This window comes from Coregonus clupeaformis, chromosome 20, assembly GCF_020615455.1.
Source record: "Coregonus clupeaformis isolate EN_2021a chromosome 20, ASM2061545v1, whole genome shotgun sequence".
NCBI classification, from domain to species: Eukaryota; Metazoa; Chordata; class Actinopteri; order Salmoniformes; family Salmonidae; genus Coregonus; species Coregonus clupeaformis.
In genome coordinates, this window is record NC_059211.1 from 43,223,486 (window position 1) to 43,235,033 (window position 11,548).

General features: G+C 40.8%; 1 protein-coding gene across 4 annotated transcripts in view; it reads right to left on the minus strand.

Annotated features, from left to right (window-relative positions):
• Positions 1 to 10,142, minus strand: part of osbpl1a (oxysterol binding protein-like 1A) — a 30,952-nt gene extending 20,810 nt beyond the window's left edge. For 2 of the 4 annotated variants that reach the window (XM_041839397.2, XM_041839395.2), the window contains exons 1-15: positions 10,033 to 10,129; positions 6,774 to 6,903; positions 5,583 to 5,668; positions 5,408 to 5,482; positions 5,129 to 5,240; positions 4,866 to 4,951; positions 4,558 to 4,702; positions 4,363 to 4,430; positions 4,202 to 4,246; positions 3,986 to 4,059; positions 3,740 to 3,803; positions 3,533 to 3,634; positions 1,749 to 1,871; positions 1,328 to 1,409; positions 917 to 1,023 (exon numbers count right to left, since the gene is read on the minus strand). In XM_041839397.2, the coding sequence (XP_041695331.1) occupies positions 917 to 1,023; positions 1,328 to 1,409; positions 1,749 to 1,871; positions 3,533 to 3,634; positions 3,740 to 3,803; positions 3,986 to 4,059; positions 4,202 to 4,246; positions 4,363 to 4,430; positions 4,558 to 4,702; positions 4,866 to 4,951; positions 5,129 to 5,240; positions 5,408 to 5,482; positions 5,583 to 5,668; positions 6,774 to 6,903; positions 10,033 to 10,035 (1,302 nt within the window). In that variant the 5' untranslated portion in view covers positions 10,036 to 10,129. Of the gene's footprint in view, positions 1 to 916; positions 1,024 to 1,327; positions 1,410 to 1,748; positions 1,872 to 3,532; positions 3,635 to 3,739; positions 3,804 to 3,985; positions 4,060 to 4,201; positions 4,247 to 4,362; positions 4,431 to 4,557; positions 4,728 to 4,865; positions 4,952 to 5,128; positions 5,241 to 5,407; positions 5,483 to 5,582; positions 5,669 to 6,773; positions 6,904 to 9,525 lie in introns of those variants that run through there. The other 2 variants (XM_041839396.2, XM_041839398.1) reach the window with 2 other exon arrangements.
• Positions 10,143 to 11,548: the final 1,406 nt, after the last annotated feature.

The following is an 11,548-nucleotide window of genomic DNA, read 5'->3' on the forward strand; positions in this document are numbered from 1 at the left end:
GGAGCAATGGCTTCTTCTGCCTCACTGCTCATCATTGCTGTTTGGACACATTCACCACATGACCCTGTGATAGAAGCCGGAGAGACTGCTCTCTTTGACAGCTCAAATATTACAAGTTCAACTCAAATGTAGGAGCCAAAAGTCAAAATAATGATTATAGTTCCAATGCATTGCTCAGTCACTTATACTTATGTGATTGTTGAGACCTATAATACAACACATCCTGAGCTGAAATAGACATTAGCACCACAGTAATATAATCTGGGAAGCCATGGGACACTCTGTAAAGTGGTAACAGTGGTTGGCCCCTGACAGCTGTGACATCCTGCACTGTATGGTTGATAATCTAGATGAATACTTCATTTAATCTGTCATAGCCGTAGCAATCCATCTGCCAGATCACACATTAATTAGGCCTACACCCGGATGCTCATTTCTCCTTTGCCACACAATCTTAGGTTAGGATGAGAATAGTAAAATAATGCAAATAAGCTCTTACTAAAAAGCCAATTCAATTGCACATAAACATTTACTGTACATAACCAGCCAAGACTTAGATGTAATGCAGAAAAAATAACATCTTTATCTATTCTCTACGTTATCTCTCCTGGATGTTTAGCTAGTGTAATGTTGTCCATCCCTATTCTGGAGCTCAGCTCAGTTATGTACTGGAACTCAGCTTGATTCTCTCTGTGCAACTCAAATGTGTGTATACCAAGGATTCTACTCTCAGAGCACTGGGAATTGGGACACTTTGCGTTTTTGTGAGGCTGCGTGTATGTGGAATACTGCTGAATCTTTCTCCTCACAGTGTACCCTCTGTAATCAAGTGACTTTGTGAGCGCTTATCGGTAGTAAAGACTAAGAATATTGGCAGAGCAATGAAGTTAGTTGACACAGAAGTGAAGTGACGTACCCCATCCTGTCTGGAGAAGAGGCTGAGGCAGTGGTTGAGATTAGAGTAGGTCTCACTGGACAGCTCACACACCTCCCTCATCTTCTGCAGCATCGCGGGTGGCAGCTCTGAGGGGACAAACAAGACCACAGGACATTGTAGTGGTGTTCTGAGAGAACAGTCAAATAGAGTTTGTAACGGTAACATCAAATTTACCACTAAAGCCTGGTCGGCTGAATTCAGAATACATTTAAAGGGCTATCGCTGCATCCTAGTCTTACCCTGAAGATGGGTCAATTGGTTTAGGCACAAGCTTCTATTGTAAGTGAAATACACTAAAAAGTGCAATTACATTTGACATTTATGCTATCAATGAGGGTATTGTACTACATGTCTGTGGAAATGGAGTTCCTATGAAAGAAAATGCTTTACGCTCTGCAAGTCCGTATTCCTTCACCAAGGAGAGGAATGCTCCAACCTCCTTCTCCAGCTTCAGGTGACAAGCTTCAGCTGACTGCCAGGGAGGAGGCGAAAGAAGAAAGAGGGGAAACACATGACCACCATACTTAAAGACATACTGCAACATTTGTATGTCTCTGCATGCAGTATGAAGGAAGTTAGAGGTAGTTTCACGAGCCAGTGCTAACTAGCGCAATAACTGGAAGTCTACAGGTACGTTAGGGTTTACTGTGAATTTTAAGGATCTTTAGCTTCCTCATTACATGTAAAAAAAAATATTTGAGAGAATAATACACAAATCGATTGCAGAAGGAGAATTTACATTTTCACCATGAGAGAGGTGAGGAGAGACCTCAAGAGAGTCAGATAAACAGGTTGTAGACTGGCATGTCACCTGTAGTGATTCCGCCAGCTCTCCCACACTCAACACTTCTTCCTCGTCCTCCTCGCTGCCCTGATCCTGAGAGCAGTAGTGTGTGCTGTAGGCAGAGTGTTCCTCCATAGCATCCATCCACCTCTGTAGGACAGAACAAACATGCACTCATCTGAGCTGCACGATGGATTTAAGTGTACTGTGCTGCTTCATATTCTGCTCTTAGGCTAATAAATTGGGCTCTCACATGACAGGAGGAAAAATAGGTTATGAGAATAGTGTCATTTGTTGTCTGCGAGTGTGTCAGAGTGTTTGTAGGTTTGTTCAAATGTAGGCTGTTTTTTTCTAACAGAAAAAATACATGCTTTTGTTCAAACAAAAAAAAGATGTTCCTTAGCTTACGAAAGCTATAGAACAAAAACAGAAGCAATGAAAAGCAGTATGGATAATATACAGTGCATTCGGAAAGTATTCAGACCCCTTCCCTTTTTCCAAATGTTGTTACGTTACAGCCTTATTCTAAAATGGATTAAATTAAAATGTTTTCCTCTTCAATCTACACACAATACCCCATCATGACAAAGTGAAAACAGTTTTTTTTTTTTTGCACATTTATAAAAATACCTTATTTACATAAGTATTCAGACCCTTTGCTATGAGACTCGAAATTGAGCTCAGGTGCATCCTGTTTCCATTGATTATCCTTGAGCTGTTTATACAACTTGATTAGAGTCCACCTGTGGTAAACTCAATTGATTGGACATGATTTGAAAAGGCACACATCTGTCTATATAAGGTCTCGCAGTTGACAGTGCATGTCAGAGCAAAAACCAAGCCTTGAGGTCGAAGGAATTGTCCTTAGAGCGCAGAGACAGGATTGTGTCGAGGCACAGATCTGGGGAAGGGTACCAAAATAATTCTGCAGCATTGAAGGTCCCCAAGAACACAGTGGCCTCAATCATTCTTAAATGGAACCACCAAGATTCTTCCTAGAGCTGGCCGCCCGGCCAAACTGAGCAATCGGGGGAGAAGGGCCTTGGTCAGGGAGGTGACCAAGAACCCAATCTTCCAGAAGGACAACCATCTCTGCAGCACTCCACCAATTAGGCCTTTAGGGTAGAGTGGCCAGACGGAAGCCACTCCTCAGTAAAAGGCACATGACAGCCCGCTTGGAGTTTTCCAAAAGGCACCTAAAGGACTCAGACCACGAGAAACAAGATTCTCTGGTCTGATGAAACCAAGATTGAACTCTTTGGCCAAGCATCACGTCTGGAGGAAACCTGCCACCATCCCTACGATGAAGCATGGTGGTGGCAGCATCATGCTGTGGGGATGTTTTTCAGCGGCAGGGACTGGGAGACTAGTCAGGATCGAGGGAAAGATTAACAGAGCAAAGTGTAGAGAGATCCTTGATGAAAACCTGCTCCAGAGCTCTCAGGACCTCAGACTGGGGCGAAGGTTCACCTTCCAACAGGACAACAACCCTAAGCACACAGCCAAGACAACACAGGAGTGGATTCGGGACAAGTCTCTGAATGTCCTTGAGTGGCCCAGCTAGAGCCCGGACTTGAAAATAGCTGTGCAGTGACGCTCCCCATCCAACCTGACAGAGCTTGAGAGGATCTCCAGAGAAGAATGGGAGAAACTCCCCAAATACAGGTGTGCGAAGCTTGTAGCGTAATAAAGGCTGTAATCCATTTTAGAATAAGGCTGTAATGTAACAAAATGTGGAAAAAGTAAAGGGGTCTGAATACTTTCCGATTGCACTGTACAGTAATATTTCTGTAAAACAAACCAAATCTCACTTTTCTTGTTGCCTCAGGGTCATTCTTGGGGGACACTTTGAAATGATGCACACTGTCATCGAAGCACTTGAGGGTGAAAAAGCAGTGGTCTCTGGCTTTGATCTGAAAAAGAAAATAGTAAAACACAATGTCATATTCTACCCTAATATTCCAGTAAATACTGTCACCATGTTAAATCTGATGAGAGAACAAACAATCATGGCCTACCAAACAGTGGGCTTGGGTCAGGGGCTTACAGCCTTGTCTTCGGACATTGGCAGCTGCATCCAACCTTAGCAGGCAGAGAGAGAGACAATAGGTGTAAGAATCTAGTATGGGTCAAGGGTGTCCTTTAGCAGTTGAATCTAACTTAAGATTCACATCTGCTGTTGAAACTATTGTACCAATCATAGAACTTCAGGAAGAGGTTAAAATGACCAAGCTTGTGTCTAAAGAAGAAGAGAGAGCACCTACTGTTTAGAGTACCAGGACAGAACCCCATCTTGGAGGACCACCCAGTAGGAACGCCAGCCTAAAAACCGGGAACTCTGACAGAAGGTTCAGGACAGGAAGAGTTTGTGTTTATACGTCATCAGTCACATACATGAAAATGTTAGCAAGTGATAATAAGCTTTTCACTGTTGACAACATGACAGTGGAAATAGTGGAATCATCTGTAAACATCTGTACCTTCCAAAGGGCTCCTTCAAACATCTGGACATGGTGAGTCATACCCTTTGAGACACAGTTTAGAGACAGCAACCATTACAAATGTTTTATCCAACAACATCATGTGCGGTCAAGTAAGACTTCAATAATTTTTGTACATAACAAATCACTTTAGCACTCACTTTATGAACATTGCCTTCCAGGATCTGCTTTATCTCTGTGTTGTTGGCGAGGTCAAACACAGTCTGATCTGTGCACAAGTCAGAGAAAAGGAATCATTATACAGAAAACTGGCACTGATGTTAAAACAAACTTGAAACTTCTAAGCAACCCATCTCATATGCACCCTTTCATTCACTGACTGAGCCCATCTTTACCCTTCTTGTTCTTGATGTTGGGGCTAGCACCCTTCTTTAGCAGTTTCAGGGCACATAGCTTCTGACCACGGTAGGCAGCGCAGTGCAGTGGGGTGTTACCCAAGAGATCACAGCAGTTCATGTCTGGAGGCTTTTTCCTGTTAAGCTAAAACAAGAGTGACAAAAAGAGCCTGTTGGGTAAAAAGACAAAACCCTGAAGGATATGTTTCTTATCATACACTGAGAGAAAAGTTATTATTTTGAAATGGGTAAAGTAACAGATATTGTGTGAACCCAAACTTTGTATTGAACCTGAGTCAAGCGCTCACCAGCTGTGACAGGGTAGAAAGGTCTCCCTCTCTCGCTGCCTCCAAAAGCTCTTCTTCTAGTTTCCTCTCCTCTGTCCTCTCTGCCGCTGAATGGATTGAGAAATAATTCATGCCATTATCGACTCAAAGATTTGTAACAAACATTTTTACAAACACTGATTCAGGTGCTTCTTTTTGGCCAACATAAAATAAGTTGTTAAACTATTCTGAATATGTTGTGGACATATTACACAGTTATTAATGTGTTAAGGACATTCACTTACCTTCCAGCATGCTTTTGATCTCCCCATTCTGAGTGACATCTTTAGGAATCTGTGCTGTTCCATTGATGACAGTGGCACATGCATCATAGCGTAACAGCAACATGACAACCTCCTGAACAATGCATGATTTAGTGAATGGTTGATTGAATGATTGAATGAATAAATGCATGCATGCAGGAACACTCAACAATCAATATCAACAAGTCAAACATGCATATAAAATTAAGAATAAACTCAAATAAAGACAGACGTAATTTGTATTTTTTTACAGTTTGGTACCTTTCTTCCGGTGAAGGCAGCTTTGTGCAGTGGTGTGTCTCCCACATTATTGGGCAAATTAACATCCGCTCCGGCCTGCAGGGAATATTCAACACACACGCATTAATTCTGCAAAAAAAATTGTTTAAACAATCATCCATCTCCTTATTAAAAATAAAGATGCTTCTTACAGTACCTTGAGTAATTCCTCCACCACAGCTCTGTGTCCAAAGTAACAGGCCAGGTGAAGAGGCGTCCATCCCAGGTTAGACTTACTCTTACCTGAGGACAGATTAGACACACTCACATTTCTGCAAAGCATTCCTATGTGTAGATAGAGAACAGTAACTGCAACCATCCTGCAGGATTATGCCCCTGGGCTTAAAGTTAGCTAAACAATTTTTCTAGACCAACAATCGAAATAGATTAGACACACTCAAATTCCTCAATACTGTAGTATACTAATGAAGAGCTTTGCTCATTCAAATAACTGACCAGCAGCAAGCAACTACTTCCAGTTGAAGTCGGAAGTTTACATACACCTTAGCCAAATACATTTAAACTCAGTTTTTCACAATTCCTGACATTTAATCCTAGTAAAAATTCCCTCTTAGGTCAGTTAGGATCACCACTTTATTTTAAGAATGTGAAATGTCAGAATAATAGTAGAGACAATTATTTATTTCAGCTTTTATTTCTTTCATCACATTCCCAGTGGGTCAGAAGTTTACATACACTCAATTAGTATTTGGTAGCATTGCCTTTAAATTGTTTAACTTGGGTCAAACGCTTCAGGTAGCCTTCCACAAGCTTCCCACAATAAGTTGGGTGAATTTTGGCCCATTCCTCCTGACAGAGCTGGTGTAACTGAGTCAGGTTTGTAGGCCTGTGTGTGTGTTTGTACAGATGAACGTGGTACCTTCAGGCGTTTGGAAATTGCTCCCAAGGATGAACCAGACTTGTGGAGGTCTACAATTTTTTTTCTGAGGTCTTGGCTGATTTCTTTTGATTTTCCCATGATGTCAAGCAAAGAGGCACTGAGTTTGAATGTAGGCCTTGAAATACATCCAAAGGTATGTCAATTAGCCTATCAGAAGCTTCTAAAGCCATGACATCATTTTCTGGAATTGTCCAAGCTGTTTAAAGGCATAGTCAACTTAGTGTATGTAAACTTCTGACCCACTGGAATTGTGATACAGTAAATTATAAGTGAAATCATCTGTCTGTAAACAATTGTTGGAAAAATTACTTGTGTCATGCACAAAGTAGATGTCCTAACCGACTTGCCAAAACTATGGTTTGTTAACAAGAAATTTGTGGAGTGGTTGAAAAACGAGTTTTAATGACTCCAACCTAAGTGTATGTAAACTTCCGACTTCAACTGTACCTTTGCAGTTGATGTTGATGTTGGCTTCTTCTTTAATCTTGGACATGAGAAGCTTCTGGATGCCTGGAAGATCCCCATTCCTGGCATGACGCAGAAACTGGTCCTCTGGATCCAGATCCTCCATAGATAACTGAACAAGAAGAACAGATAGATAACTGAACAAGAAGTACAGAAAGAAGATCACAGTACTGAAATACTGTCAGATTTAGGCTACTACTCCTAATACTGATATAAATTGCACATTCAACCAAACTGAAAATCAGATCTACTCTAGGACTAATTGAGTTCATACAGTAAATGAAAAATTGAAGGTGGTCAGTTTCACTTCTGTCAAATGTAGCATCTCTACAACAGTGCTTGAGGAAAATTCTTTATCTAGGCTTTTCCAGCAAGCAGAGAGCAGCACCATACACATTGTTACTCTCAAGACGCAAATAACTTTTGCTTTAAATCGTGGACTAAAATTAGCCTAGTTCGTCACTTGGATTGCAGTTGTAAAGCAAGATTAAAGTTGCCACATTTGGAAACATGTAGGCTACCTAATGCAATGTAAGGCCTATTTGGTCTAAAGGTAAGGAACATTTCTAAATGAAAAATGTCAGTGGAAATCACCTAAGAGGACAAGGAAACAACACAAATAGAAAAGGTTTCCGTCACCACACCAGCCCTGCAAGAAAAAACTTCAGCAGTTTCCTTATCGTACACCACAATTAACAATTATTAAGTCGCTCTGGATAAGAGCGTCTGCTAAATGACATAAATGTAAATGTAATGTCTGAGATTCCAAAAAATTAGCAGAAATGACTGTACAAAATAAATAATTCAAATACTCAGCTATATTGTATGCTCAAAAAATTTGGGAAATTATATTATTTTAAAAAGTACTATGTTTTTTTCTCAAAGGTAGGAGTCAAAATTGTTGACAGCCCTGTTTTCAATACCACAACTTGAAAGGATAACGGCACTGAACCTTTTTCTAAAATGTTTTATGAGTTGGAGAACACATTGGGAGGGATCTTATACAATTTCGCCATACAGATTCTTTCCAGATCCTTGATATCCTTTGTCTGCACTTATGGACTGCCCTCTTCAATTCAAACCACAGGTTTTCAATGGGGTTCAAGTCTGGAATATGAGATGGCTATTAACCATTTCTTTGTGCATTTTGATGAGTGCTTGGGGTTATTGTCTTGCTGGAAGATCCACTTGTGGCCAAGTTTCAGCCTCCCGGCAGAGGCAACCAGGTTTTTGGATAAAATGTCCTGGTACTGGGTAAAGTTCCTGATGCCATTGACCTTAACAAGGGCCCCAGGACCAGTGGAAGCAAAATAGCCCCATAACATCAAAGATCCACCACCACATTTTACAGTAGGTAGGCTTATAGGGTTGTTTTCTGCTCATGCATTCTCATTTCGACGCCAAATCCACCACTGGTGTGCGTGACCAAAGATCTCTATTTTCATGTCATCCAACAAATGTAAATGCCTGGAGTTTGCTAAATGGCATTGGCACTTGGATTGGAACTGGTGCTTTTGTCAGATTACATTAAAATAGAGCTCTTTGGCCACCCACACCAGTTGAGCGTTTGGCGTCAAAATGAGAATGCATAAGCAGAAAATAACCCCATAAGCCTACCTACTATTAAAATATGGTGGTGGATCTTTGATGTTATGGTGCCATTTTTAAATGGTTAATTGGCCACAAAAATCAACATTTTGCAATGGCCATCTCAGTCTCCGGACTTGAAACACATTGAAAAACTGGGGTTTGAATTGAACACGGTCTAAGATCCCTCCCAATGTGTTCTCCAACTCATAAAACATTTTAGAAAAAGGCTCAGTGCCGTTATCCTCGCAAGGTGAGGTATTGAAAACAGTGGAATAGTTTTGACCCTTACCTTTTAGAGATTTTTTTTTTTTTACTTGTTAAACAAAATCTCTGTCTCTGAGCAAGTGTATTAATTAGTATAAAATAATATAATTTCCCTTTTTGCATACAATTTACCCATATTCTATAATCATTTTCACTCATCTTTATCAAGGGTGTCAATAATTTCAGAACCCACTATACAGGAATTCAGCAATCATGCTGCAGGTTAGGCCTCTAGGCTTACAGTTACGATTGAAGGTTCAACTAGTTTTCTAGACCAACAATGGAAAAAGAGAACTGTGTTATTTATTATTTATGTTATCCCCTGGTTTTGAGCAATCTCACCACCGGTAAATGTAACATTCTTGCAATTTAAAAAAAACATTGGCCTATCTTGTGACTTCCTTGATTGAACTGCAAGATTATGAGAAGCCATTACTCAGCAAAACTAAGTATGAAACTAAATAGCTGCTTCCAAATTCCCTGAAATTATCACAGGTGTTTGATAGACAAAACGCATAGAGGGGACAATTTGATTGGTGTAGCCAATGGGATGTATTTGGAATGTTTTTGACATTTACATCATTTAGCAGACGCTCATATCCAGTTATCTGAAATGTTTAGGCTACATCATCATGATGTTTGCAACAGGCCACAAGACAGCCTGAAAAGACAAAATAGATATATTTGTGAACAACCATTCCTGCTGCTGAGAAAGATGAATTTCGTAATTGACAGAAATCGTGAATGCGCTTGAAAGGTCAAGGGATCGTGTTCAGTAGGGAGACAACGTTCTGGAATGAAGTGACACGTTGCGCCTACTAAACATCAAGACATGTAATGAAAGCTAAACAATTCAAAGAAAATCTAAATATGGACTAACCGTAAAAATCGTTCTGGGGGTGTCCTTCAGCCGGGGGATTGTTGTCGCATAGTCTTTGCTGCTGAATTTCTTCAGGAGTAGGCTAGGTTGCCATTGGCATGTGATTTTCTAATCCCTCGGTTGAAACTCTTCCTGTTTTTGTGCGCTCGCGGGTGAAAGTGTTTTGCAATACGCCTAAACTAACTACATCACAAGTCAGATCAGCAGGCCACATAGTTGGGAAATGTATCAAGCATCATGCATTTCAGCCTTTCCTAACAACAACAGTTGATAAACGCCCATTGCGAGCGTGTGACCGACCTATGTTTACAGTGATCAGCTGATCAAAGGTATTCACGATGTGCACGCGCACTTGTCCCGGGTAAGTGTTGGATTATAAAAAAGGCTCCTCTGACTACATTCATTTCATATTATAACTACTGTACCCTACGTAAATCATAGACCTATAGCTACTCAAATTGTATTGCCTAGTACAACGCATGTGTTATTCTTCTGAGGTAGACTTACCATACGCTTCAATATTTTCCAATACAAGCTATTTATTAATTATCGACGTGAGTGATTATGGCATTTTACTTGAATAATTTGAATCCTTCCATTCCAAATGGTAAAATAAACTGTGCCCCGGAAGTGCAAGGTTGTAGTGTTTCTCGGTCACGCGCAGAGACTGTGTGCAAAGATGATCTATTATATTGACAAGATAGTCGAGTGACCGCTCTAACCACATATAGAACAAAGAGACACATATTTCACCGGATGTATAAATGTGAAGCGTTCCCTTGGCGTTTCCACTCACTATCAAATATGGTAGTGAGAGGAAGCCCAGTGGCCGGCAGTGGGAGAAGATTGAACGAGATGGATTTTGGCCTACATTCTGCAACTTTTCTTATCGATGACACATTTGATCTCAATACAGTTTTCTGTTGCTAAAACTAGAATATGTTATGAACAGACTGGACTGAGGTTTGTAGACTTTACCCTTTGCCAAAGTTTTTTTTTTTTTTTTAATCGCGTTGTTTAGGAGTGCAAAGGCGAATTGAGCTATTGCACACCCTAACAGAAATATGCAAACGTTTGCTAGAACGCGCCAATAGGATCTCGCTAACTTGTGCTTGGCTCTGCCCACCTCCTTGCTTGTTCTGCCCACTATGACTAATTTGTTCTCAATGAAAACGACAGGCTTATCTTGGGTTAGTTATACAAATCTTTGCTCTAACAATGGAAACGCATGTCCTCAAATATGGACATCAGTGCACTTCCTATGCCTGTGATATGTGGTTGTCCCACAAAGCTATCTTAAGATGAATGCACTAACTGTAAGTCGCTCTGGGTAAGAGTTTCTGCTAAATGACAAAAAAAAATTAAAAATCAGGTCCGACTATTCTAGCCAATGAGAGGGCAGATACGCGTGTGAACAACAGGCACAACTCTAATATAAAGTCGTTTCCCCACCCCCCCCCCAAAGTTGCCAAAATACCACGTGCGTCCGTCCACTCAGTGTATTCATAATGTGGGGATCTATTTTCTTACAACTAGATGTGATGCCTAGCTTAGAAAGAATAAATTAATGATTAAACATAATAGGTTTGTGCTGTACTGATATAGATTGTTTAACATAACAAGCTGTGATTAATGTGAGGAACCGTTAGGGGGTAGGCTGAGACAGACTTGTGATTCACACAGACACACACACTGCCTCTTTGTTAAACCGCTCAAGGACAAAGTACTGCAACATGAAGAAGAAAACTATGTCTGAGGTTGCTGACTCGAGACAAGTTGTAAAGATAACAACTAATGCCCGGCAACAGTGAAGCGCCAAGGGGCTGGGACCAGCCTGTGCGCCATCGATAGGTTGGGTAAGTTTAAACCACACCCAGCCTCTACTCTGACAGGCCCAGCAGGGAGTGGGAACTATCTCTGTCAGAGTATTTAAAGAAGAACTTATAACAAAAGCTCAGTTCTCTGACTGCCCTGCGTGGTTTTTCAGTGGGCCCGTATATACGAACATCATATTTACCATTCA